At 34.4% G+C, this 27,017-nt stretch overlaps 3 protein-coding genes across 4 annotated transcripts in view; 1 reads left to right on the plus strand and 2 right to left on the minus strand.

Moving 5' to 3' along the window:
- Positions 1–1,557: 1,557 nt before the first annotated feature.
- Positions 1,558–12,803, minus strand: mob1ba (MOB kinase activator 1Ba). The gene is made up of 6 exons (XM_056458201.1): positions 12,612–12,803; positions 8,373–8,539; positions 7,184–7,277; positions 6,812–6,945; positions 6,007–6,170; positions 1,558–3,020 (listed from the first exon to the last, which is right to left on the minus strand). Exons 1-6 carry the CDS (start codon positions 12,623–12,625, stop codon positions 2,943–2,945), a joined length of 651 nt encoding a protein of 216 aa, XP_056314176.1. The 5' UTR covers positions 12,626–12,803; the 3' UTR covers positions 1,558–2,942.
- Positions 12,804–13,674: 871 nt separating this feature from the next.
- On the plus strand, positions 13,675–21,368 carry grsf1 (G-rich RNA sequence binding factor 1). The gene is made up of 9 exons (XM_056458202.1): positions 13,675–14,015; positions 14,145–14,289; positions 17,104–17,259; positions 17,805–17,939; positions 18,030–18,168; positions 19,765–19,880; positions 19,964–20,028; positions 20,971–21,106; positions 21,209–21,368. The coding sequence occupies exons 1-9, from the start codon at positions 13,800–13,802 to the stop codon at positions 21,262–21,264; spliced, it is 1,164 nt and encodes a 387-aa protein (XP_056314177.1). The 5' UTR covers positions 13,675–13,799; the 3' UTR covers positions 21,265–21,368.
- Positions 21,369–23,612: 2,244 nt separating this feature from the next.
- rufy3 (RUN and FYVE domain containing 3) overlaps positions 23,613–27,017 on the minus strand; it is a 32,884-nt gene continuing 29,479 nt past the window's right edge. For both annotated transcript variants that reach the window (XM_056458203.1, XM_056458204.1), the window contains exon 18: positions 23,613–24,284. In XM_056458203.1, the coding sequence (XP_056314178.1) occupies positions 24,141–24,284 (144 nt within the window). In that variant the 3' untranslated portion in view covers positions 23,613–24,140. The remainder of the gene's footprint in view (positions 24,285–27,017) is intronic.

A 27,017-nucleotide genomic window follows, 5' to 3' on the forward strand; every position in this document is an offset into this window, starting at 1 on the left:
GAACTTAAACTCTAAAACCTGAACTGACACAGACTCAATTTACTATGATCTTCTATGTGAAGCTGCTTTGACACAATCTACATTGTAAAAGCGCTATACAAATAAAGGTGAATTGAACTGAATCTACAGTTGACAAAGAGTGACATCAGGTAAACTCAGCACCAACCTGAAAGACTTCTTTCTGAAAGCCCAACATGGCCTTGTATCCATGAAAAGAAAGATGGCTTTTGAAAGGGCTTCAGCCAAAAATGCTGTGGAGGGAAATGACGTGATGCAGTTCAAAACCCCGATCTGAAGGATGACACCATGGCTGAAGTATTACATTTAGACAGGAATGTTTTAAAATTATTTTAGTCACATAAAGCTTATGTAGATTGTGTTCTTGTTTATGAATGGGTTTATATGCACTAAGGATATTGTCCGGCAAAAGGATATTGTCCGACTACTTTCAAGTTCATCGGTTATCTTTTACAGCATCGATAATATAGTCGGTTAAATAGACCTAAGCATTCATTTAGTTGTTTAAGTGTAAACGGAGATGAAAACAAGCAATGGATCAGCAAGCACAGATGAAAATTAAAAGTCACTCGTTGTCTTATTGAGGATAAAGTCAGAATTTGCGAAAATAAAAGCAACTTTACCCCAATGCCAGTTTTGGGGAAATGAAATTCCTGCACCCGCTGACCTGTCAACAAATATACTGGACAAAGTGTGTGTCTCCATAGAGTTTTCTAACTGGTGAATGACATGATCTAGTGTTATATAAGGTTGTCTATCGTCATCAGATCGTTATCTATTCAGTGTGCGTTCATGATATATGGAGGCGTGGCTTTGGACAGCAGGGTAGAGATGTAAGCTATTTTGCTAATGTTAGCATTCTGGCAGATCACCTAGTGCACCATTAACTGTATCTCTCCCTGGATGAAAAGTGCAGTGTGTGCGATTACATGCATATGTAGTAATAAATAAATAAAGGGCCATTGCACCGAATGGATGGCATTTGCTTTTGGTACACTTCCCAATAAAAAAATTTTAATATTTCAAAACTTTAGAGAAAATGTATTATAGTTAATTTTATACATTTTTTATACAGCTTTTAAGTGGAAGTTTTTTTTTTTTCAGTTTTCTTACCAAAATTTCAAAGTCTTTTATAAACATGTTTATAAACGTCCGCTTTCAATTAGAATTTATGCTTTTAATGTTTCAGAATATCTATTTTTATTAAAACAACACTGTATGTCCATGTAAAGTGTATTTTCTAAAAAAATTAATAAAAGAAAATAAAGAAAAAACAAAATTTTTACATTTTGAAGGCAAATTAATCCTTGATTTAAAACCTCACTTCAAGTTGTACATTTATTTTATAATGCAATTCATTAGGTAATGATATAATAGCTGGACCTAACATCCTTTTATCTTTCTGTTAAAATGTTGCATTCAAGATTGGAGAAATGCATATAATGCTTTTTTTATATAATGCTTTACAATTTCCCTTTTTTCGATTTACAATTTTAGAAACTACAATAACTGCTGCTTTGTACAATACACAAAACCAGGTTTTGTTCAAACTGCTTTATTATACTATAAACAGTATTCAGCATTGTACCACAAACGTTCAGCAAGTTACACATCTCATTATCCAATTGCATACCTTTTTTGTTTACAGTATTTACAACTTGCCATCAAAAATGTTTATTACATCCGTCCATAATCGATCTCGAATGTGAAAAGATGTAGAAATCTCTGAGAAACGTTTTAATTGTGTGTAATTCAGAACACAATTTCTGTAACATTCCAAATAATAATAATAGTAACAATAATAATAACAACAACAACATTCATGTGATGAAACTTCATAAAGACCAAATGTATGCATATATAGTGAAAATGAACAACTATTTTGTCTGCAATAGAACTGCTGTGTGTTGAATATGGGGAAGCTATTATTAAATCTATCACAGATGTTACTCAACATGCATTCAATCTATCTTTACCTTTTTCCTGGATCTTTGAAACACCAATACAGTTTTGGAGGGGCTAAGTTAAGATCTAAAGGGAAAAAATATATAATTCTTATTGCGTTGAATGTTGTTTATGCGATTAAAAGTGGATGAATTACACATCCGTGAACAGAATCGGCAAAATGTAAAAGCTTGTTGTATTTTATAGTGTATGAAAGGATGATCAAATAGGACATACAGATCTTGCATAGTCAGCTTATTTCATCCCAGCTTCCAACAGACAAATCCTTCAACTCTGGGAATGAATCTGTGAAAACTGGCTCACCAACAAAAGCACTCCTTCAAAAGTAAATGTACTGTAGTGTAAAGCCTTGGCAAGGCATTCTTGTGAACATAATGTTCTTCAGTAATGAGTGAGAGGTTGAATATAATCTGAAGTAAATAAAGCATTTCAACTACAGAAAAGGATAACGGAAATCCTAACATGTCATAAGACACTGGGAGCAGCTAAAACGAGTGCTTAGAAGAAGCCAAGACTTTCTTTATCTTCGTCTCTGTGAAAAATCAGTGGTTGCTCCATTCAGTATTTTTAAATCTATGACCGTCTAAATAAATCCATTAAGAGGAAAAATAGCTAACATACCACTAATTATCAACATACCCCTAGAAAAAAAGTCAATAGCATAATCATAAAGAAGTTTCTAAAGCAGTGGTAGTGCTTTATATAAAAAGGATAGCAATTTGGAAAGTGGACATATCAGGCACTTAGATCGTGTTTGAGAAGACGTCAGAAGGACTGCAGTTTAATTCCACTATGACCTTGACCTACAGTGGAGCTGTGGCTTATCAAGGGTTGTTTTTGGAGTCAGCCTTTTCTAACTCTTGAAGGAAAAAATTCCCACACACCTGTCAAACACAGAGAGAACAAAGCCAGGCTGCCTGTACAGAGAATTGAGAGAAGATGCTGACTGGAGGAGCAGTTTATCTGTCCTTGGACGTGAGCTTCTCAATCAGCTCCTGAAGGGGTGCAAGCTCTTTCCGATCAATCAAATTAAACTCCTGGGAAAAACACAGAAAAAGAGACAGGCTTAAAGACATGCACCGATCGACCAAGCAGAAATTGATTTGTTTTGTTTTTGTAATTAGGTGGAAATATGAGATATAGTGCATGAAAAGGATAGTTCAGCCAACAATTCTGTCATCATTTACTGACCCTTCACTTGTTCCGAACCTGTTGAGTTTCTTTTATTTTGAAAGATATTTTGAAGAATGCTGGAAACCTGTAACCATTGGCTTACAGGTCATTTGTTTTTCTATTTCTTCTTATTATGGAAGTGAATGGTTAAAGGTATTCGGCTTTCTTTAAAATATTCTCTTTTGTGTTTTAAAAAAAAGAAAGTCAAACAGTTTTGTAACCACTTGAGGTTGAGTAAATAGTGAGTAAAGTTTCATGGTGAACCAGCTCTGCAACAAACTAAACAACTACTGGAATTCTGTGATGCTTTTTTTAACATTACATGAAACTACTGTGTGGATAAAACTTTTGTTTTGGGGCAGTTTCCATTATACCTTGTTTAAGCAATCATTTGGAGTTTAATAACTTCTAAAAGTCTGAAAAAATAACAGGATGTTCATTTCATCAGTGAAAATCTAAAGTTACAGTAAACATTCATTATTTCAGTTTACATTTTTCTAGCTATCTGACAATTGAGTGATGGCTGATTTCCCAGAAGTAAGCGTGGTTTCAGTGCTGCCAGCAGACATGCCCGCAGTGTTTGAAACTGGAGAGTCCTGTTCATTTTTCAAAGACTTTGACAACTTATTTTAGACACTACTTCACCTTTTTAAGCAATCAAATTCGTCTGGGTGGTCAAAACCTTTTCTGTTATGTGACAAAATCACAAGTTTTAATATTGCTTTACACAGAAAGATTCTATAAGGGGAACCAACTGTCTTTAGAAAAGTTTAAATAGTATTTTCTTTTCAAAAGATCTCTGTATAATACATTTAAAACATCAACAAAGCTGCTTTACTTACAGCAATAACCAAGCGCCACCTGCTGGAAAAGAGTGAATCTGCATTTGTCTACTGTTTTGGTTTTGTACAAGTAGAATCATTTCATTCCTAACCTGTTGTAGTTGTATCATTATGTTTTAACTTCACATTTTAAAAATCACAGCTTGTGATAAAGCAAAGAAGCACCTTATCATTTACTAACTGTATATTTTTTTCTTGGTTTCATAAAAAATATATATAAAAAGGTAAATCTGAATGCGCCAATCAGAATGTGCAATTACACATTCATCACATGAGCCATATTAGAGCTGCACAATATATCGTTTGAACATCCATATCGCAATGTGTGTATCCGCAAGAGTCACATTGCAGGATTAGATTATTTATTTAATATTTAAAGATAAAGACATTATTATTTTTAAATAATTTACACAATGACAACCTTGTTATATAATGTTGTTTTCTTTAATTTCTGTACCTGAATACTATTGGAAGTTTTATTTACATATGCTTGTAATTTATTATAATTTATACAAACTCACTGTATAAAAAAATACTTGATCGTTCCAATTTATCAAAATGAATAAAATCTTTAAAATTGAGCTATTCAATTCATCTGGTAAAATTATATTCCAATCGCAATACAAATCGCAGAAAATGTGTATACTGTATATATATATGCAGTGCTTCCCACACATAGACTTTACTTGGGCGGGCCGTCCAGGTATATTAACAGCCCAAGTATATTTGGTAGCGACGTGTAAATAATACTATGATTATCATCCTTTTACACTTGTTTGTATCCGCCCAAAAAAGCAAAGCATTCGCAATCGTTTAACCAGTGGAAAATCTGTGTGTGTGAAAACCGCCAACACTCACACAGTGCTCTGCAAACCCAGGGACCCACCATTCACGCCAAAATGCATCTGACCATAGTTTCTGTCTCGTAAAATTTCTGGGATTCTTGTTTTACTTTCGCTTTCTAAAGTTGCCGTTATTTGTATGCATTTTTACATAACCTTGTCACAACTGATAGTGTGCGCACAGCCGCGGGAGAAGCATTAAATGATTAGACATTTAATAAATGACTCAGATGAACTTTACTACATACTCAGAAAGAACTAAATATAGTTGCTGCAAAATATCTGTACACCATTAGAAATGGCTAAATCAACTAATTAGCCTTGTTTAAATAATCTACACTTTTTATTCTAGTAATTATGATTATATTTAGCAATAATGTCTATTTCTTCTGTTATTTATTTCTCATTTGCTGTATATTTTATTAATTTAATGATGTTAATATATTGCATACTTTATACATATCTAAAATGCTTTGGCAGTACTGTACTGTCATGCCGATAAAGCAACTTTCTATATATATATATATGAATGAGAGAGAGAGAGAGAGAGAGAGAGAGAGAGAGAGAGAGAGAGAGAGAGAGAGAGAGAGAGAGACACTTTACCTGTCAGTGGGTGCACATGGCTCCTAAATAGCATAAAAGTAAGAGAAATTGTGGATTTCTTTTATTTCAACAGCCTTTTAATAACTTTAACCCATTGAAATGAAAAGGTGTATAAAAGTGTCATATACTAAAAATATAGTTGTTTTGTTTGTTGCGTGTTGTTGACCATTTATTCGGCTACCACCTCAAGTATATTTCAAACCTGTGGGAAGCACTGCAATGTCAGATTTCTCCAACATCATGCAGCCCTAAGGCATATAAAATAAAGAAAGTGATAAATAATTCAAATTCAAAAAGCAAGTGCTGGTTTGTTTACGTTTTGTACATTTAAAGTCAAAGTTTTGGTTTCTCTTTTCGATTGACAAATATAGTGTGCACAGGCTAGTTTGCAGTCAGCTGTGTTGTGGCAATGTGATGGGTTCAAGGTAAGCACACCTATTGTTAGACTAAACAAAACTGTCCGTGTGGTGTGTCACAGTCGTTAAAGAAGCACATTCATCTTGTAATAAGCTAAACCGCCCAGCCAAACACAGACTCACGTTTCAGTGACAAAGCACACACACCTGAACGAAGAAGATAAAGTGCTTGAATGAGGTGTTGAGGTGCGCCTCTTCCTGCAGCTGGATAACCGATTCAAAGTGCTGGTGGTAGATGTGAGCATAAACGCGGAACAGTCTCTTCAAAATGGTCTTGGCCACCGACATGAAGTTCTTTGGGAAAGGGACACCTATAAATAAACACACAAAATACAACATTTATTCATTCATTTTCTTGTCAGCTTAGTCCCTTTATTAATCCGGGGTTGCCACAGCAGAATGAACCGCCAACTTATCCAGCACATGTTTTACACAGCGGATGCCCTTCCAGCTGCAACCCATTTCTGGGAAACATCCATACACACTCATTCACACTCATACACTATGGACAATTTAGCCTAACCAATTCACTGTACCGCATGTCTTTGGACTGTGGGGGAAATCGGAGCACCCGGAGGAAACCCACATGAACGCAGGGAGAACATGCAAACTCCACACAGAAACGCCAACTGACCCAGCCGAGGCTCGAACCAGCGACCTTCTTGCTGTGAGGCGACAGCACTACCTACTGCGCCACTGCGTCGCCAAAAATACAACAGTAAAATCTGTTTTAGAATCCAAGCAGAAGAAAATTGTGTAAACAGTGACCACAAGAGAACTGATACTGTAGATGTGGCAGCTATTTTTTTTCTCCTTAAGACTGAATTTGCTTTGTTGATGCTTTAACGGCGCCACCATGTGGACAATTCCCTCCCTTATCAAGATGAGCTGTTTGAAGAAAATGAATAGCAAATATCTCAATGTTGAACAACAAATTTAAGGAGCAGCACACCTATTTTTGATGGGAAAAGTGTCTCGTCATCAAGTTGATCCTGGACCCAAGTCATCAGGTAATCAATGTACTTTGGAGCTGAACATTTTATTGGCTTTTTTATGTTGGTTCCATCAGCCCAGTGATATTCATATCTGCATAAAAAAATGAGAAACAAGTGAGAATAGCAGATGGATGTTTTATATTTTATCAGTAAGAATGCATTCAGTTGGTCTGTTTTTTGAGTGTTTTTGAGCTATTGCGACTGAACAAAACTTGAGACTATACTCAAAAACAACTTGCCCCAAAACAAATTACCTCAAAAATGTTCTTACCTACCTTTAAACTTTGAAAAGTGGTGTTCTGCTTAAAATGATCCTCGCTAATACTCACTTAGGTCCAGCAGACATTAGTGGGCAGCTTTCCTCAGTGCAGAAATCTGTGATGGTCCCATACAGCATGTTGATCTGGTTAAAGAAGTCCACAGCTACAAGCAATGAAACATTATTATGACACAACCCGATCCAAACATCTTCAATCATTTAAAGACTAAGTGAAATAAATTTTACTGCTCGCAAACAATAAGAAAAATATCTGCCCCATGCAGTTCCATCAAAACCTCAAGGGATTTGGAAAACTGTGTTGTAATTATATAGCAGAAGTTGGGTACACCCAATATTTCATGAGCTGCAGCAATTAGATGAAACCCTAAACCATAGCAACATCAGAGCTGCCAGAGTGTTTTCAGCCCTCTGTCCCTGAGGCCAATTATATAAGAAAGACCCACTGTCTCTACTGATAAATATAGAGGAATGCCAGAGGACAATAATCAATCTAAGCAAATGCCTTGGAAATGTTGAAATGCATATATTCATACATCACATTTTTTAAGCTTAGTAATTACACTGCATTATATAATGATTTCTGTTTCCCGTTGATAAATTTAAAATTTTAATACTGTAGACATACTGACAATTAGCTACAGAGGACAAATATAAAAAAAAACAATATAATCACTGGAATTTTTCAGTTACAGTTGAAGTCAGAATTATTAGCCCCCCTGAATTATTAGCCCCCCTGTTTATTTTTCCCCCAATTTCTGTTTAACAGAGAGAAGATTTTTTTTCAACACATTTTTAAACATAATAGTTTTAATAACTCATTTCTAATAACTGATTTATTTCATCTTTGTCATGATGACAGTAAATAATATTTGACTAGATATTTTTCAAGACACTTCTATACAGCTTAAAGTGACATTTAAAGGCTTAACTAGGTTAATGAGGTTAACTAGGCAGGTTAGGGAAATCATTTTGACCTTAAAATGTTTTTAAAAAAAAGTTAAAAACTGCTTTTATTCTAGCCAAAATAAAACAAACAAGACTTTCTCCAGAGAAAAAAATATTATCAGACATACTGTAAAAATGTCCTTGCTTTGTTAAACATAATTTGGGAGATACTTAAAAAAGAAAAAAAAAATCAAAGGGGGGCTAATAATTCTGACTTCAACTGTATATGACAATATACACACAGCGAGGATGAAGACAGGTTTATTTTCCTCAGATTAAGGACACATGCTTACTATTGACTGCCACCCATTCATTGAGGTCCTCTCCATCAGGCAGCATAACAGCCATGCGCAGGTTTCCGCTGCCCAGCGTGGCCTCTGCATGCTTCAGCAGCTCGTACTGGTGTGAGCCCTCTGGAATGTTCTTCTTCGGCTTGAACGTCTTTGACGAGCGGCTTCCACTGTGAAAGACAGGAGAGTACTGTAAGAGTGCAGGGCGTTCAGGCTTCGATGAATGCTATTAACAAACACTGAAACAAAATTACTTCTCTGCGCAACGATGCTGGGTACCTGATTACATGTAATCTTAATTAAGTAATCAGACTTTAAATGGGGAAAAACTAATTGGATAATATGACATTTTAAAATCGTTCGACAGTTTTTAAGGTTATTACAGATTTTATGAATTGTATGATTACATGATTAAATTAATTATTCACCCTAATTTTTTTCAAACCTAGAACATAATGGCTGTGTAATCATGTCAGTGCTGATTCAACAAACACGTTAAAGATTGATAATTAACCCATCAAAAAGACACACTCCTACCTAGTTTGTCCAATATATTTTTACTATCAGCTTGGTGCTTAAATTTGTGTACTACAGTACCATATAAAATAATTCATCATTTCTGAAAAAAATTAAGTTGATTTCAGATAAAAGCAGGCAAAAAGGTCTGCAGTCTGCATGTAAAAGAACATATAATACTCTCTTTCACCTTACAAATAATAGTAAAACATTATTCAAAACTGTAGTCGATGATCTGCATTTATTTTATTAGGATATACTTTGAAATAATTTAAACAAACATAATGCACTATGTGTCATCTTGGTCTCTGACTAAACATCTTTCTTAAAAGGATTTTTATGACAAGAGAAAACATGAATTCTTAAGCCTGCCTGGATACCTGGTGTCTGCATTGCAACACATTTGCATGTTCTCTGATGTCAGTGGAATGTTTTTATGTTGCTTTTTTAATTCTTATTCACCAGCTTCCAATCCCCACTGTGGTTCTTTATTATAACTAACCACTTTTTCAGTTTTCAAGTAATCGAAACAGCACAGACAGTCAAACTCATTTTATCGAACATCAGGGGGGTTATTTGGAGGTGGGATTCTGTAGGTTAGACTGTCTAAAAATGTGGTCAAGGAATAGTTCTCAGTAAACTGAGTGAGGATGAGAGGATTTTTTCCCACCTTTTTATCCTGGGCAAAGTAATGCTTACATACTGCCAAGAAAACTACTTGAAACTGCTAAGAAAAAGTAATTTACTTAATATAATAAAAATATATTGTTTAAACTTAAAATACATGTGACCTCTTTGCAGATTGTTTACAGAAGCACATATACAGTTTTGTCTTCTCTGGACTGATTTTATAAAAATATTTGTAATTAAAATAATTTAATGATTACGTTTTAAAGCCAACGTCATGAACGGGTTTTGCATTTGACTAAGAAAAAATCTTCCAAAAACAGTACATATTGGATTGAAACATTAAAATTCTTTCAATATAGTATTTTTTTCTTGCTAGAATACATCACATTAAAAGCAATAACAACACTACAAAGAGGAGCCTTTGCATTTCAAAAAACTACACAGAGATATTCAACTCCTCTGGAAAACTTCATGTACATATATACAGTTAAAACTCTCCCCAAGCAGCTCCATCATGAAGGTCAATCATGAAGATGGTTTATTGCACACAGTAACAGTTTCATATCATCCTAAAGAGTTTATGCTAAAATGGTTCTTTTTGTGAGTTTATGATTCTTTATTTTCGACCTTTATGTTTTTCAAATTTTGTAACCGACAACAAAAAGCAGCTCATCGCTGGTTTCCCAGAGCTCAGACATCAACTACACACAGACGGTCAACACTCTCTCAACAGGTAAATGAATTCTTTCTTAAACTGCATATATATATTTAACTTTCAAATGTAATTTGTGAAAACATTTTACTGACACTATTTATTCATTGAATTCATTTTCTGTCTGCTTTTAGAGTCAATTTTTCATAACTGCACAAGCACTGTAATTTCTACTGCATTTGTTTTCATTAAGAGATAATTCACCCAATAATAAAAACTCTGTCATGATTTTGTGACCCTTGACATGTTTTGAAACAGTTTGAGTTTTTTGTTACTTTTTTTTTCTGTTGAATACAAGAGAAGATATTTTCGAGAAAGCTGGTAACCTGAAGCCACAGACTTCCAGTATTTGTTTTTTCCTACTATCAAAATGCATTTTTAATTCTAAACAAGTCAAGGGGGAGTAAACGATGATAGAATTTTCTTTTTTTTCAACTAATCCTTTATCAGAGCCTAAAAGGTGTTAGACCAGACAAAAAAAAACTTTTTAAATATATTAATAAATATAGAAATAATGTTCAAAATAGCATTTTTAACCAAATAAATATTCTTATTATTTTTATAAGCAGAATAAACCATATATGGTAACGTTTTAAAACTATTTTTCCTAAGTGCATTCTCTCAGTTGCATGCAGTTTCCCTGCTCTCTCAATATATCAAAGTGAACCTGTCTTCAGGTCAACAACTGCTTTATTCACTACATCCACTTGTTTAGACACAAATCGGACAGAGTTTGCACAGCAAACAGTAAAAGATACTAACTGGAAGTGACCAGTAAAAACAGGTGAACTAAAGGGCTCAGCAACAATTAAGAAGACAAGAACAGATATGTGCCGATCCCAAAATGACTTTATCTTTTACCCCTAATGACATTTCCTTGACTAAGGTCGATGTAGTGGATGAACAGCCTGATTTACAGTTCTAGTTGAGTGATCAACCAGTTCAATTGAACAACTTTAATAATGAAGTTAACACAAAACAAAAGTATCAATGTAAAGTTCTTCTGCAGGACTCTACGCTTGTTTAACACTGATATCACTTTGCTCCCACAACCCTCAGCCCCACATGCACTGGTCATCGCTACAAAGCAGACCAAACACACATCTTGTGGTTCACATCGTGGTGACATGTAGTTGCATTATTTTCAAAGGGTGTGCATCTGTGCAAAGGTGATGCCGTACAACGTGCAGTACAAACTGGTTGAAGGTATAATGATGCTGTTTTTCAAACATAAAAGTGTGAAACCAGTAAAAGGAGAGTAAATTTGGACAAATTTGTCATTTTGGGTGAATTAAACCTTTAAGAAGCTTCACGTATTTCTTATCTGCCTTCTTTTTTCCACTTATTTGCCTACACAGCCATAAATTACTTGAGTTTGAATGCTCAATGAACAGCTCAACAGCTTCAACAAGCAGCCAAAGAGGTATTTAGCTTTATATTTGTATTTTGTGTTTGAAGTTTCTAAGGCTCGTTTGTTTGTTTACGCATGTTTTGGTTTGTATTAAGCTCATTTGTTTTGTATTTTTGTTTAGTTTTCACAGTAGACTGGGGAAAAAGCCATCAAATCAACCAGTATTACGAAACCACTTGTGCCAGTGTATGCTTGAGGGAAATTACATAGATCCCATTTTCAATGGAAAGCAGAAGAAGAGAGAAATGCACAACAGTTAATATCGTTGACATTGCATTTTTTCCTTTTAGAGTTAGAAAAATACAATTGTTTATACAATTTAGCAGTCACAACACAATAAAATCTACAGTAAAACGTGCTGTATTGGGACTTACTACTCTGGGGTAAGTACAGTGTACTGGGATTACAGTGGGATTATCTACAACATGTCTTGTTTTCTGTTTACACTGATGTCACGGCGGTGCATGAAAGCGACAATACGCTTTTTAGGTAACAATTATTAATGATAATATGATTCTGTCATAATAAAGAATAAATTATGAGATAACTTGGGTTAGGACGGCTAAAGCTAGTTACAGGTATCCATCCACAAAACACGGCTATATCGTCTTTACTTAAATGACATGATGGTGATAAATACGGCTCAATTTACAGCCCGTAACTGTTGTGTAAATCTAAATATAGGAATAAAGAGTGAGTAACCAAATGTAATTTCGTGCAGCTGCTGCCATCATATTCTAGCTAACTAGTCTTCATTAGCCAGATTACTGTTTTGTTATGACTGCTATCGTTAGTACTACCCTGCTGCGATAGGCTCTCCTGTTAGCTTTTATTTGAGTAGCATTACTGTTGACTAATAAATAACGGCTGTGAGACAGGACTGATGGTGTACAGGAGGCTTCGGGACAAAAGCAGTATTTCTGCGCTTGCTAACTAGCCATCAGTGTTCCTTTTTATAGAAACCCATACTTACAACAAAAAGCTCATCTCTCCCGGAGGAAAACGTGCTGTAGATGAGAAATCGACACAAATGCCTTATCCTGGCTGCGAAACGTGGGAACACAAGGTATTTGAGCTTTAACGTCCTTAACACTCCATCAACACAGATCCTGCCCGTGGAAAACTTCTTCCCATCCAAAGTCTCTCCAGCCAAAGCCTCAAACCTCGCGAGGTCAAATCTGCAGACCCGCTGCACCTCCTTTCTTCTATAATAAGAGTCTCGATAGCATAACAATTACACCACAGTACAAATACAGACAGACACATATATAAATTATGTATTATTTTCCAGACAGTCTCTATATATGTTACTGTAAACATAATCCCAAATACCACTGCATAACTGGAAACATTTAAAGGAAACTATGTCGTTTACATCACTGTTTATAGGTATTGATATTTCCATTGCATTGTTTTATTCAATATTTTAATTCAATACTGAAATCCTAATAAAAATAGTTTAATATAAATGGTTTGTTTGTTGAGAAAAAGATATATATTTTTTCAATATTAAATTAGAATGCTTCTCTTCTGAATCACATCTAACAGTTTAATAACAGGCCGATGATAACACAACAATTACCATACAAAAACATATTTTCCATTGCTAGTTTTACAGACTTTTCCTTCAAATCTTTCAAAATTCTGCTTAATAAAAACAATTTTTGTAACAACAAATGTAAAAACAAATCCTGATTATTAGCCCTTTGAATAACACGTTATGTGTTTGTGTTTTCAAATTGTGTGTATATTTTTGTTTTGCTGCTATCTATACATTTTATTACTATTAAGATTTGTATCTTGGTAGTTTGTTTGCTTTCAGAAACAATATAAAGAAAACTAGATTAATGTTCACATATTGAGCGCATTACTGTCTTAAATTGCAGCATGTGTCCATATTCTAGAACATTTAATCTTATTCATTCCTTAACAAAGTCACTAAAACAAAAACGTACTGATAATAATGACAGAACAATTTGCTGAACTACTATTTTGCAAGAACTGTCAAACTCCGAGGCGCCTTTTGTTGACGTCATGTTGTCCTCTGATGCCGTAGGTCAACGGGATTTGCGCTCCAAATAAGCCGAACCATGCCGTGTTTATGCCGTGTGTACGTTTAGGGTTCCACGTAGGTTTTAAGTAATTTTTTGCACAATTTAAGATGTCTGGAGTGACTCGGAGCGCGCTCTTGTTCTCTCTTGTTCGCCGTGTAAGGAGACCGCCGCGGGTTTCATGCCTAGAGACTCTGAATCATAGTAAAACTGCGCAGTTTACTTCAGCACGAGGTCTGAGTGTTCATTCATTGACAACAAGGTATTTAGCAGACTGTGAAGCCAAGCATCAATGGATGTTACTTCAACGAAGTCTGTGCTCTGAGGTAACGTTACCTGACCCGTTCATATTACACCCTCACTTGTAAGTCGCTTTGTATAAATGCGAGCAGATGTAAATGTAATAACTGTTATACAGTCTCGCGTCTCCTGACACTGCTCTTCTACTGTTTTAGGCACCATCTAAAGATGATGAGTACCCACCTCTACCAGAATACACCCCTGTTTCTAAAGAGAACCAAGCAAAGGAGTCGTACATCGTCCAGGCCAAGGGTCTGCCCTGGTCATGTACAGCTGAAGACATAATGAGCTTCTTTTCTGGTACTTGTTTTGTTATTTGAGTTCAGAAGTCGTTTTGAAGACATGCTGTTGTTCCCACGTTTGCTCTAGTCATATTAAAGGTATAGTTCACGCAAAAAAATGAACGTTTACACACTATTTACTCACCCTCCAGTGGTTCTAAACCTTTATAAGTTTTCGTCTTCTGTTGGACACAAAAGAAGATATTTTGAAAAGAGCTGAAAACCTGTAACCATTGACTTCCATTGCAGGAAAAACTAATACAATGTAAGTCAATGGTTACAGGTTTTAAAATATCATTTTGTTTGTTTAACAGAGGAAAGAAAATAACGATTTAGAACAAGTAAAAGGTGAGTAGATGATGACAGAACTGTCGCTTTAACCGGGTCATGTAAATGCTGACACTTGAAATGAAATGTAGTCTACTATAGAACTATAAACTTATAATTATAAAGTTATACATATGTATTTAAGCTTGTACAATTGCTTAATAAATTAATGATTGTTTAGTGAGAATTTGAAAACACACACACATATATACATACATACAGTTGAAGTCAGAATTATTAGCCCCCTGTTTATTTTTTCCCTAATTTCTGTTTAACGGAGAGAAGACTTCTTCAACACATTTCTAAACATAATAGTTTTAATAACTCATCTCTAATAACTGATTTATCTTTGCCATAATGACAGCACATAATAATTTACTAGATATTTTCAAGACACTTCTATACAGCTTAAAGTGACATTTAAAGGCTTAACTAGGTTAATTAGGTTAACTGGGCAGGTTAGGGTAATTAGGCAAGTTACTGTATAACGATGGTTTGTTCTGTAAACTATCAAAAAAATATAGCTTAAAAAATAGCTAATAATATTGACCTTAAAATAGTATTTAAAAAATTAAAAACTGCTTTTATTTTTGCCAAAATAAAACAAATAGGACTTTCTCCAGAATAAAATAAATACAGAATAATATAAATATATAACATACATAAATACAGAGCTTGTTTTTTTTTACTTAGGGGCCCAAAGTGAGCAAAGAAAAGCAAAGTGGGTTTAGGAGATATTAAAATAGTTGTAAAGTAAGATGGATTTCTGATAGATTACGTATTTATATAACATATTTATAACATCTTTATTAGTATAAGTTGTTACTCTCTCAAAAATAAAGTAAAATGATTTGTTTAAATGCTTTAAATGATAAAAGCCTTGTAGTTTCAAGGCTCGCAAAATCTGGTAGCCCGAAGTCCCTGGGCTATTGTTTTTTCAGTCGGGCTATCAAAATGTAGTAGTTTTAAAGGAACAGCTCATTGAAAAATTGTTAATTTACTCACCCTGAGGTCATTCAAGATGCAGGTACTTTTTAGTGATTTATACATGTTTGTCAACAGTTCTTTTAGCCCCTACAGATGCAGCGTGTAGCTTTTTTCTTCATAAACAACAATGTTGGAAGATGTACTGTCTCTCATGGTCAAATGGCAGGAAGACACTGCCGAGATCCATCAGAATCAAACTGTGATAGAAGTTGTCATTTCACACGTTATTTGACCATCAGCTGACCTCAACCCAGCTGTAGTGGACAGACGGATACTATTCTGCCCCTGTTAGCAATACAAGATCAACAATGAATGCAACGTTTTATAAGCACAAAGTTTGTCAAAGTCTTGACGAGCACATACTATGGTCAAAGCTAAAGATGGACAAATTAGTCTAATTCAGTTGACTGCTGGTCATGTCAAGTGTGATGATGGTTTTCTTTATTTTATTTGAGCCTGATGAATCTTTTTTTCATTTATTTTTTATTATAATTTTTTTAATTGTTAGAACTATTAAATATGACCATGGTATATACTAGGACTGGGCAATATGACAAAAATATCTCATCCTAATAACAATATACATCACAGTATAGTACCATTTCTTTGAATTTGGTCAATTAATAGTTTATATAAGTTTGGACCACACGTAAAGGACTATTTATTTTTTCTATTTTAAAGAATATACTTTGAAATTTACTTGTTTATATGTGATCATATTTCTTTATTTAGAACTTCAAGGCAAATACCTTATTAAATGTGTAGAAATATGCAATAAATATTAATAAAATCTCAAACAAAATTTTGTGATTTTTAAAAATTGCGCTAATTAAAATGTAAACAAACACAAAATGTACTGTCATATTGCAACTTTCTTAAAATGCTTTTTTTGATGTTTCTGAATGCATCCCTTTATTATTGCACAGTATGTGCTTATAAATTATTTAAAAAATACTATTGGAAATATTTCATCACACCACAAAATAAACAATAGAGCACGATATGAAAATATAGACTTTTTATTTTGTATGTAAGATACATATTGTCATGTTGTCACCTTGGTGTCCTGGCCAAATTCCCTCCATCGCCCTTACGATAATGGCCTCTCAATCTTTCCAATCCACTGAATTGGCTCTATCACTGTCTCTCCCCTCCACTAATAGCTGGTGTGTGGTGAGCGCTGTGGCTGCTGTCATATCATCCAAGTGGATGCTGCACACTGGTGGTGGTGTGGAGAGTATGGTATGGCCATACACGTTAATGCGCTGTATAAATACACACATTACATTACATATTGCCCAGCCCTACTATGGACCTTATTATATGGTTAAGAAATAAAAAGCTTCACCCTGCATCAGACAGGGTTCAAACAATTGTTGCCAAACATATGCAGATTCAATCATAGTCTTTATTAGTTTTTCCTTAAATCCAAAGAAAGATTGTTTGTCTTGAGGGGAGGGGGATTTGAATACTCATACTGAGTTCTAGTACGGATATGCTCTTTATTTCCTCTCTGCAGAATGTAGGATCCGAGGAGGAGTTAACGGAGTCCATATTCTTTACAACAAGTATGGCAAGCCATCAGGACAGGCGTTTATCGAGCTGGAGCACGAGGAGGATGTTGGCAAAGCACTGGATCAACACCGCCATTACCTGAGAGATCGCTTTATTGAAGGTCAGCAGACACTAAAGGTCCCATGTAATCAAAATTAACATTTCATATGTTAATTTCAGTCTGTTAGTTTTAAGGATATATATTAGCTAGTGTGCTCCAAAACACTGACAAAATTTGTGTTTAGAAAATATTAAATTGGTATAAACATCTAAAGTTTCCCAAATCGATCAAGGTTTTTTTTGTTCACATCACCTCATACTTCAGTTTCTTATAAAGTCTTGACCAATCAAATGCTAGTGTCTAGTATCTAACGTGTCTGCCCCCTTCAAGATGCTTGTCATTTGCTTTTCATTGGAAGCGCTTGAACTCAACCACTCTCACTGGCAGAGCAGTGATGAAAGCCAAATGATATTGCTACAGTACCCTATGTCCCAGCCTCTCCTTGTTTCGGTTGAAATTACGTCAAACATCGAATAAAAAATTTCAGATTTAAAAGCACTTCACAGGACCTTTAAAAGAATACCCTACGCTGTACAAGAAGGCATTTTTACATTTGTAGCATGCCAAATCTAATAGATCTCATCAACAACTGTGTCTTGTTTCAGTCCGTGAAGTAACAAACAAAGACGCTGAAGCCATATTAAAAGCTTCAAAGGAGCGTGTAGAGACGGATGCAGTGGTGCGACTACGAGGGCTTCCCTACAGCTGCACGGAGGGAGACATCATTAGATTTTTCTCAGGCGAGTTCTTGTAAAACGTGACATTTGATCATCTTTATGCTGAAAAAAATACTCATACTTCATGTGTGTGTTCTGATATTGTCAAAATAGGGTTGGATGTTGTGGAGGACGGTGTTACTATAATCCTCACCCGCAGAGGGAGAAGCTCAGGTGAAGCGTTCGTGGAGTTCGCTACAAAGACAATGGCTGAAAAGGCCCTGAAGAAAGACAGAGAAGTCTTGGGAAATAGGTTGGTGTATCATCTTGTAATACTAGAAATGTATAAGGACCTTATAAATATGTGCAGTTGTGTTTGAGTCCTTTACGATCTACTCAAGGATATTTGTATTACTTCACAGTGTTTTTTAATATCATTGATTAGTGGTGTAACGCATCACAAATCTCACTGTTCGGATCACATAATGGTTTTTTAGTCACGGATCGGACTATTTTTCAGATCAGTTAAAAAAGGGAGGAGACAAATGTCATTTGTATACAATTCATTACAAAAACAGTACTGCAGGACACTTGGTTTTAACAAACAGAACTAGAAGCTGTAATTTTACAAAAAAATACAATGAAGAAATATTCAGCACTGTGAAAAATTCACTGTTACTACTACAGTTGCTGATAACGCTGAATCTATACATCTATCATTATAATTTGTACAACCCATATTTATATTTAGTCTCATTTTCAATGAATAATTCAGTGATTCACTCATAAAACTTCACGTTTCATTGCTAGATGGATCATTTTTGAAAAATGATTCAGTGGCGTATTTTTGATGACTGGTTGTCGCCACCTATTGGTTAAATAATGTAATTGCCGCCTACAAATTTGATTTTTGAGTGTCGTTAAATGCATATGACGGTGATTTTAATCTTTACCATAAACATCAGTGGTTTTATCTTAACTATAAACTGTTCTCCCAGTACTGCTGTGTTGTTTGACTTTTTGTAACTTCATAACAAACTCAAAAGTCTTATTTTTGCGTTTTCAGATTTGAATGCAGTGATTGGAAGGATTAATAAACATTTGCTAATCACTATCATTTATAATTGATGTTGCGTGGGTGTTGAGAGCCCGATCTTTCAATGATTAATCGAAAGCTTGCATTGAATGCATTGATAGAGGCTAAACAGTAGTGACAAGAAACACCTAAGAAACCCACCACATGCATTATAACCCACCATAACTTCTTCCGTCATCATTATATATTACAGGAAAGCCTAAATGCTTTCATACATGTGATTTGAATGATGCGAGAAGTGATCTCTCTGCGATCCTAACAAATTTAGGATTAATCTACAAATAAAAAATAAAACGTATTCATCCACCGTTCACGTGCGTTCGTAACCGTGGGTTATGATCCATACGAATCACAGATCAAGCGTGATCCGCTACACCCCTATCATTGAGACACTATTGTGTTTTTATTAATGGTATGTGTTTTCAGTTTAGATTTTAGTAGGTTTTTTGTTGTTTTTTATATAAATCTAAATAGTTTTCTTAATAGTTATTTTAGTGCATTACATAAAAATAAATGAAAATGAGAGATATTTCCCCGATAATAACCTAAAATAAAAGGGGCTTCTTCATATAATCATTTTATTTTATTTCAGTAAACATTTATTTTATTTTCTGTGTAACAATTGTTTTTCATTCTAATGTTTGGTTAAAAACCCCTGTGTTATTTGTGCTGTGTTATCCTCAGAGGGAACATTTGGTTTTAAATCAAAGATTTGTTATTAAATACCATTCACAACTAAAATATTAAAGATTTGATATGTATTTAAACATGTTGGATCCGTGTTAAAAATATTCTTCCTCCCCTCATATGTAGGTATATTGAGATATTCCCAGCCATGAAAAGTGCCGTTCCACCCCAAAATGGAAGATGGCAAAATGACAGAGTTTTCACACCAAGAGCTGAGGACGTTCAACTCAGAAGTACAGCAGGTGTTTATTACAGTGTCCATTTGCAAACATTCAATACACATGGTGTGTAGTGTTTGCAAATCTGAGTATCTTTTTCTGTGCAGTTACAAAGAACTTCATTCACATGAGAGGTCTACCGTTTGATGCGAAAGCAGAGGACATTGTAAAGGTAATTAATTTTTGAAGGTACTTTTGTTTGTTTGCTCTTTATTTGCATTTGGTCGAGATGCATTTAATCATGCTAAGAGCCTGTTGTAAAGTTATCTAATGAGGAAATGGTAAAGAAAACATCTTATCATAGTGTTTGACGTGGCTCTGTAATTTAGCATACCAGTCGAGTTACATTCATATATGTAGAAGTTAATATAGTAGATTGTTTTAAAACAAACAGCATTATGCATGAGAAGACAGTCCCAGTATCTGATTTTTAATTAGAATTGAAACTTCATTGCTTTAAAGCAGCTCTCCAGCATGTTCATGCTTTTACCTGCCAAGGAGTAGAAGATTTCAATGATGAAAAGAAAACGCTGAGCACACCTACTTAATATGGAAATTCTGTGTTAACCAAAGCATAGTACTAACACTAGAGCTTTACAAACTGAATTTTGTCATAATTATATTTGAAGTGACATCAAACCAGTATACTCAGGGTTCATATGGCCATGGAAAACCTGGAAAAGTCATGGAATTTTGACATGGCATTTTCCAGGCCTGGAAAAGTTTTGGAAAAATAGAAAAACCCACAAAGTTTTGGAAAAGTCATGGAAAATGGATATCTGTTTACTTGAATATAGGTTAGTTGTCTTGACTTCTTTTCTGTCCATGGCCAATCACATACTCACATTATTAGTGCAGTGTAAGCATTATCTAAATAAATTTGACATAGATATGCTGAAATAAATTTGAACATGCATTGTTTTTCTTTTATCACGCATGTAGACATTGCACGAAACATTAGGTCATGAAAATTTACTTGAAAGTCTTTGAAAAGTCATAGAATTTTAGAAGTAAAAATGTGCATAAACCCTGTATACTACAGCCTGACACCTCAACTGATCTTATCCATTATATAAACTACCCTGAATGACTGGGGGTGTCATTTCTGTTGCAGTTTTTCGCTCCTGTCCGACTTTTGAAGATCGTTGTAGAGTTTGGTCCTGAAGGAAAACCCACCGGTGAAGCAGAAGCTTATTTCAAAACACATGAAGACGCTGTTTTAGCCATGTCCAAAGACAGAGAGTTCATAAGTAAGCAACGACTCCTCCAATGACCCAAATGTTTTTACGCATCAAACATGAAGTGATGATTAACTTGATGTGTTTTGTTTCTTTGTTTTTGTTTCTGTCCAGTGGAGCGATATATTGAGTTGTATCTTAATTCATGCCCATCCAGCGAAGAACGATAGGATGAAGGGACACCATATTTAATGCATTGCATCCAATCTGCTAGAAATGAATCCAGTGTATCATGTACATTACAAGAACCAACATTAAAAGAGAACTCTACAAATGTTGCCTGATTTTTTTTTATTTTACATTCTGTCTGTCCAGCACTGTTAAAAAAAGTAGGGGGGAGTAGAGGTGGGGGTTTTTTTCAAAGTAACTTTTCCATTGTAACTTGTTTGTGGAAGCCTTCATGCTATTCAGATTTCCATAATATTTTTGTCTCTGTTGCAGAGGCATGTCAAACCAATGAAGGGTCTTGACAGTTTCTTAGTTAAAACCCGTTTTTAATGTGCCAAGAGTATGTAAAGCAGTAACTTTTTTTCATTAAAAAAATGTCTCCTTAATATAATAGCACTTGTTAGATTTGTGCAGCTCAGACATTGTCCATTAGGTCCAAAGTCCAGATACAGGGTTTCTGTGGGGTCTTAAAATGTCTTAAATCTCAAAATCCAAATTTTAGGCCTTAAAAAGTCTTAAATTTACTGAAATATTGTGTTGTAGGTCTTAAATCTTTTTTTAAACAGGTCTTAATTGTCCTTTGTTCATGTATTGCTAACAAATCTGGCCAAAACCCATACAATCACTAACAATCATCTCAAAACTTTTAACTTTTTATTTAAAAAGGTCATTTTTAACTCTCTTTATCATAGTGGTTTAATTATTTTCCTTACATTAACATTTGTTTAAACGTTCTCCGTGTATTTACTGCTGATGACACCGAGCTGGACAGATTGCATAGATTTAGTTTATTATAGTTTTTAAAACGTGTTCATTTTTTTTTTTTATTTAAAATAAAGTTTACATTGGGAAATTATATATGGATTGTATGGATACAAGTAGAGCTTTCTTATTCTTACAAAATATTTAGCTAAGATATAAATCTAAAATATTTGTATTTTTTATTATTAATGTATTATTAAATGTATTAAATTATGATAAAAAATTTTTTGATTGGGCAAAAAAAAAATCTTTCCATCTGAGCCATTTGAAAAATCCCTTAGCCTTAACCCTTTATGGGTCTAAAATTTCACTCATAATGGCTTAAATGTCTTAAAGTCTTAAAAACCTGCAGAAACCCTGAGATAAAATAGGGAAAGTTCAGAAATGAGTCAATAAAACCTGACCATTTCTGTATCACTTCTGTTTGCTGCGCCTCCATGGCTTCATCTGCCAACCTTACAGAAAATTATCAATACAGATGTGTAAAGCAAATCTGAGCGTCAGATAGGGCTGTCACGACTATGAAATATGGCTGATGATTAATTATCTAAGAAATAACTGCGATTATGCAATTTATTTTCTGTTTTAGGGAACAACCAGAAATCTAATATATGGCCAAATATGATCATATACTGCACATAAAAGGATAGTTAATAACTTACACAAACAAAAATGTGGGAAACAATAAATCTAATGATTGGAAATGAATACGTAAACTTCCATTTTTTGCTATATTTTGAAATAAGTTTGAGATCTCTAAAATCCAAATATGAATACATGATTTGCATAAATTTACATATTAGATTTCTTTATGGAGGTTTAAAAATAAAATGAAGAATCAAATGATCATAAATATATATGATCATGTTATATACTGTATAATATATATATATATATATATATATATATATATATATATATATATATATATATATAACAATCTAAATATATATCACAATTTAAATGGACAAACAAATAGACATTTAAACTGATAATTTGATTTGTTTTATTTCCAAAAGGCACTCCTGATCCTCCATATGTTTGCACCTTGAAATATTCAAGTAATTTACTGTATTGGCCCAAACACCCAAAATGACTTATAAGTAACACACACAGAAAAGGCATTTTAGAAAGATTTGCAGCTGACGTTAGCTATTCGTTGCTACTTTCTCAAAACCAAGCTGGTGTTTGAAGTTTTAAACTAGTTGTTTGTAGGAAGTCGCTCCACAAATGCAATCTGAACAGTCTCTCGTTATTGAGAATTTTGAAAGTGAAATACACGTGTTTGTAATGGTGCCTCTGTTTTCTGCTTTAAGTCTACCCTTACAGCTGTTAAATGAATTGCAGTGATCACTGTAACCTGAAACAACCATGGTAATACTATAACCACTATTAGACAGTTATTTAATAATTGTGGCTGGTTTAGTATAGTAGAAGACTCCACTGCCAGTTTGAAATACCATATAATCAGGTAAGGAGATTGGGTTCAGATGGTTCCCGATGTGAACATCTGCAGGATCCAACATTGCTGCTCTTTATGTTCATGCATTTACAGTTTGCGTGAATAAAATTGGCTTGGAATGAGCAGTTAAAATAAAGGCTTTCAACCACCTTTCACGTCTTTATTTCTTTATACATTTATTTCAACATTATAATACAGGATCATTTACTCTGCCCTGTGACAAGTTTCAAAATGTGCAGTTTTTGCTTTGTTTTATTATTTTTTTGTAAACGAATGTTGGATTTAACAAAGTGTTACTGTATGTGTGATTTGTTCAGTGCCATCTTTTCCAAAAAGCTGAAAACATGGAACTGTCTACAATCAGTCATCTCATAATAATGATTAAGATGCCAATAAAATCATCCTACTTGCATTACTGTATGATACGGAGGCGATTCAAGTACAAAAAAGCCAAATAAATCCACTCGGTGGACAGTTTCACTAATCCTCAAGAATAATAAGTCATAATAAAATAATCTCTAAAGCATTTCCAACAAGGAGCTTGTAATAAAAAATCCCTTTTGGCAAATCTTTTATGATATGCTTTACAGCTGAGATGATCCAGAGTGTGAGGTGTAGTTTTTTGTATTGCACTATTTACATGCGCTGTGCGTCTCAGGATGGGGAGGACGAGTACTGCTCCAGGAGCTGAGAGTAGCAGACGTCGCACACGTGCTCGGGGTTGATGGAGGAGGGCAGAGGCAGTTCATTCGCCATGCAGTTCTCGCAGAACACACCGCTGCAGTTCTTGCACTGACTCTGAAAGGGTGAACAAGACAAGCTGTAACACACTAAAACTATTCTTCTCCACAGTTTTCATGCTGTCAACTGTTCTACTCACAGCTGTAAATGCAATAGCAACAGTGTTTATATATTTATTTATTATGTTGAGCTGTATACAGTACAATGAAGGAAAATTTTCTATACAGAGCTCTGAATAATTTAGTACACCTCATTTTGAAAATGAATATTTTTCATCCATTTCTCAGTGAATATAGGTGCATTTAAACAAAACAGATTTGTTAGCTTTTTTACAATGGCTATGGCAGTTTTTTCAAAACATTTAACACGTTTCCTAAACTCTTAACACACCTAAAACACACAATTGGCAAAACGGTTAATTTCATGCTCAAAATCACACATTGTAAACTAAACCTTTAAACTAATTTTCAAAATAGAGTAATAAACACGCACAACACACCATGTCTAACAAAACACTGCAAACATGATTCAAAATCAAAGAATTATTCAAAACACTGTTTTCTTCCAACAGGACTGTTTAGTCAATCATAACACATTGACAAAACACTCTCATTAGCTACAATGACAGAAACTGCATTATTTTAGGTCTGCCCTTATATTTAAAGCCTCTCTACAGATGATGCAGAAATTCAATACAAAAAATTAAGGAAAAAAAATTGCTTTGTAAGATACAGTTTATGTAAAAAAAATACAGACACAGAATTGCTGCAGTACAGACTTTATTTGCAAAAGGACATCACTGCACAATATACAAACAGAAAAAGCACCGCAATTATATTAAAAAAAAAAAAAAAAAGTAATCTTCTTTTCTGCCCGATCTTCTGCATTTTCCCGGCTTCTTCTCTGGCCCGGCATGGTAACTGTGGCCCTTTGGCCTATTATGTTTCACCCATGGTGAAGCCTTTTTGCCAAGTTGAAGCCAGCCTCTTTAACATAGATCATAGTGGGACTTGATTGAACTCCAACTCCATGACTCTCTGAGAGTAATTAGACACAGTGTTTGTAAATGCTGTACTGTACTGTATATCTACTGTATGTACTAATGAACTCCAGGTTTATAGAGTAGTTTACTGCAATACACACTGTGTATAGTACAGTAATGACTGTATTGCATTACCTTACCTGGACGTATTGTTGACGGAGTTCTTTGATGCACTCACTGTTCCTTTCAAAAACCTCACAAGTCTTCTTTTAGAACATACAGTATGATCATGTGATTGGAAAAACCTCAACATGAGGTGTTTTCTAGCTGGGAGTCAGCTGTGTAACACGGAGCTGTTAACCGTGTTAAGAGTTTAGGAAACTTGTTAAATGTATTGAAAAAACTGTCATAGCCATTGTAAAAATTTATTAAAATAATAATTTAGTCACCAAACATGTTTAGAAACTGAAAGATAATACAATTAAATTCAAGATAAATATCGCAAAATAAATTACAACTTACAAAATTTCAACTAAATGTTTTTGCTTCCTATTTTTAAAATGTGTATTTAATATTTTTTTATAACATCTAAATGTGGGTGTACTAGGTTTTGGACTGTTATTGCAAGTTGTTTTGGTACATTTGATGCAGATTTGGCTTCAGTACTGACTAATCTAATGTATATGCACAAATATAATATTGTATACCTTTCTATTGAAAATATGAATTTAAATGACAGATTTGTGTGGGGTGTACTTATATTTGCTGAGCACTGTAAATATTTTTATGAAGATTTCTTGACATGAAATATATTGTGAAATGTGTTTTATATTTGGCCATATTCTGGTTATAGATTATTTTGATTATACAGGAAAATGATTCCTGTAATATAAAAGTGAATTCTAACAATATTACACCATTACAGTTTTCAGTCACTTGATGCTTAAGAAACATTAGAAAAATATGTGATTCAAAATCATGAGTAGCATTTATTTGAAAATATTTCAAACACACAAAACCTTTGCACAGTAATTGTGGAGTAACTCATTTAATACATATTCGTTTCTCAAAACATTTACTCCTTAGACCTCCCCAGCACACAAACTTCACTTCACCTATTTTTTTTTTTGTTCAATTAGGTTTACAACAGAGATGTTCAGATCCAATCATATGATCGGAAATCAGGCTTGATCATGCGGTTTCAGACTCGATAGGAATCGGGCGTTACCTACAGATCATTATTCGAATATATAGGTGTCCGAGTATGCCTGCGGTCTGCAGGTATTATAAAGTTGATGACGACAACGTTGCCATTGCCAACATTCTGAGATATGTAAACTTGGCATTGCGAGAGGTGGAAAGGCTACATTTATCACAACAAACCTGATATGACACATCAAAAATCAACGTAGTAGCTCTATTTGAAATGCCGTCTCGCCACTATTTCACAGGGAAAGCTCTGCCAGCCCATTCTAAGAAGATTTCTGAAAAACTACTTGTCCTGTTATAAGATCTACCACATGTCTTATTCACCACAGACATATGGAGTTCATCCATAGCTCCCACGTCTCTACTATGCCTTTATGTATTATAGAAGTATCAGATCGGGTTTCGGTATCGGTAGATACTCAAAATCAAATGAATTCGGACTCGGACTCGAGGGCAAAAAAAAAAAAACCTGATCTGGACATTCCTAGTTTACAATAATGACCTTGTTTTGAATTGCAATTGTGACACATTTCCACCACCTCTTACATCTTCTAGATGTGTAAGCAGGGAGTATTTAAACTGATCTGTGACACTGATAC

Source organism: Danio aesculapii, chromosome 5 (genome assembly GCF_903798145.1).
Source record: "Danio aesculapii chromosome 5, fDanAes4.1, whole genome shotgun sequence".
In the NCBI taxonomy this organism is placed as follows: Eukaryota; Metazoa; Chordata; class Actinopteri; order Cypriniformes; family Danionidae; genus Danio; species Danio aesculapii.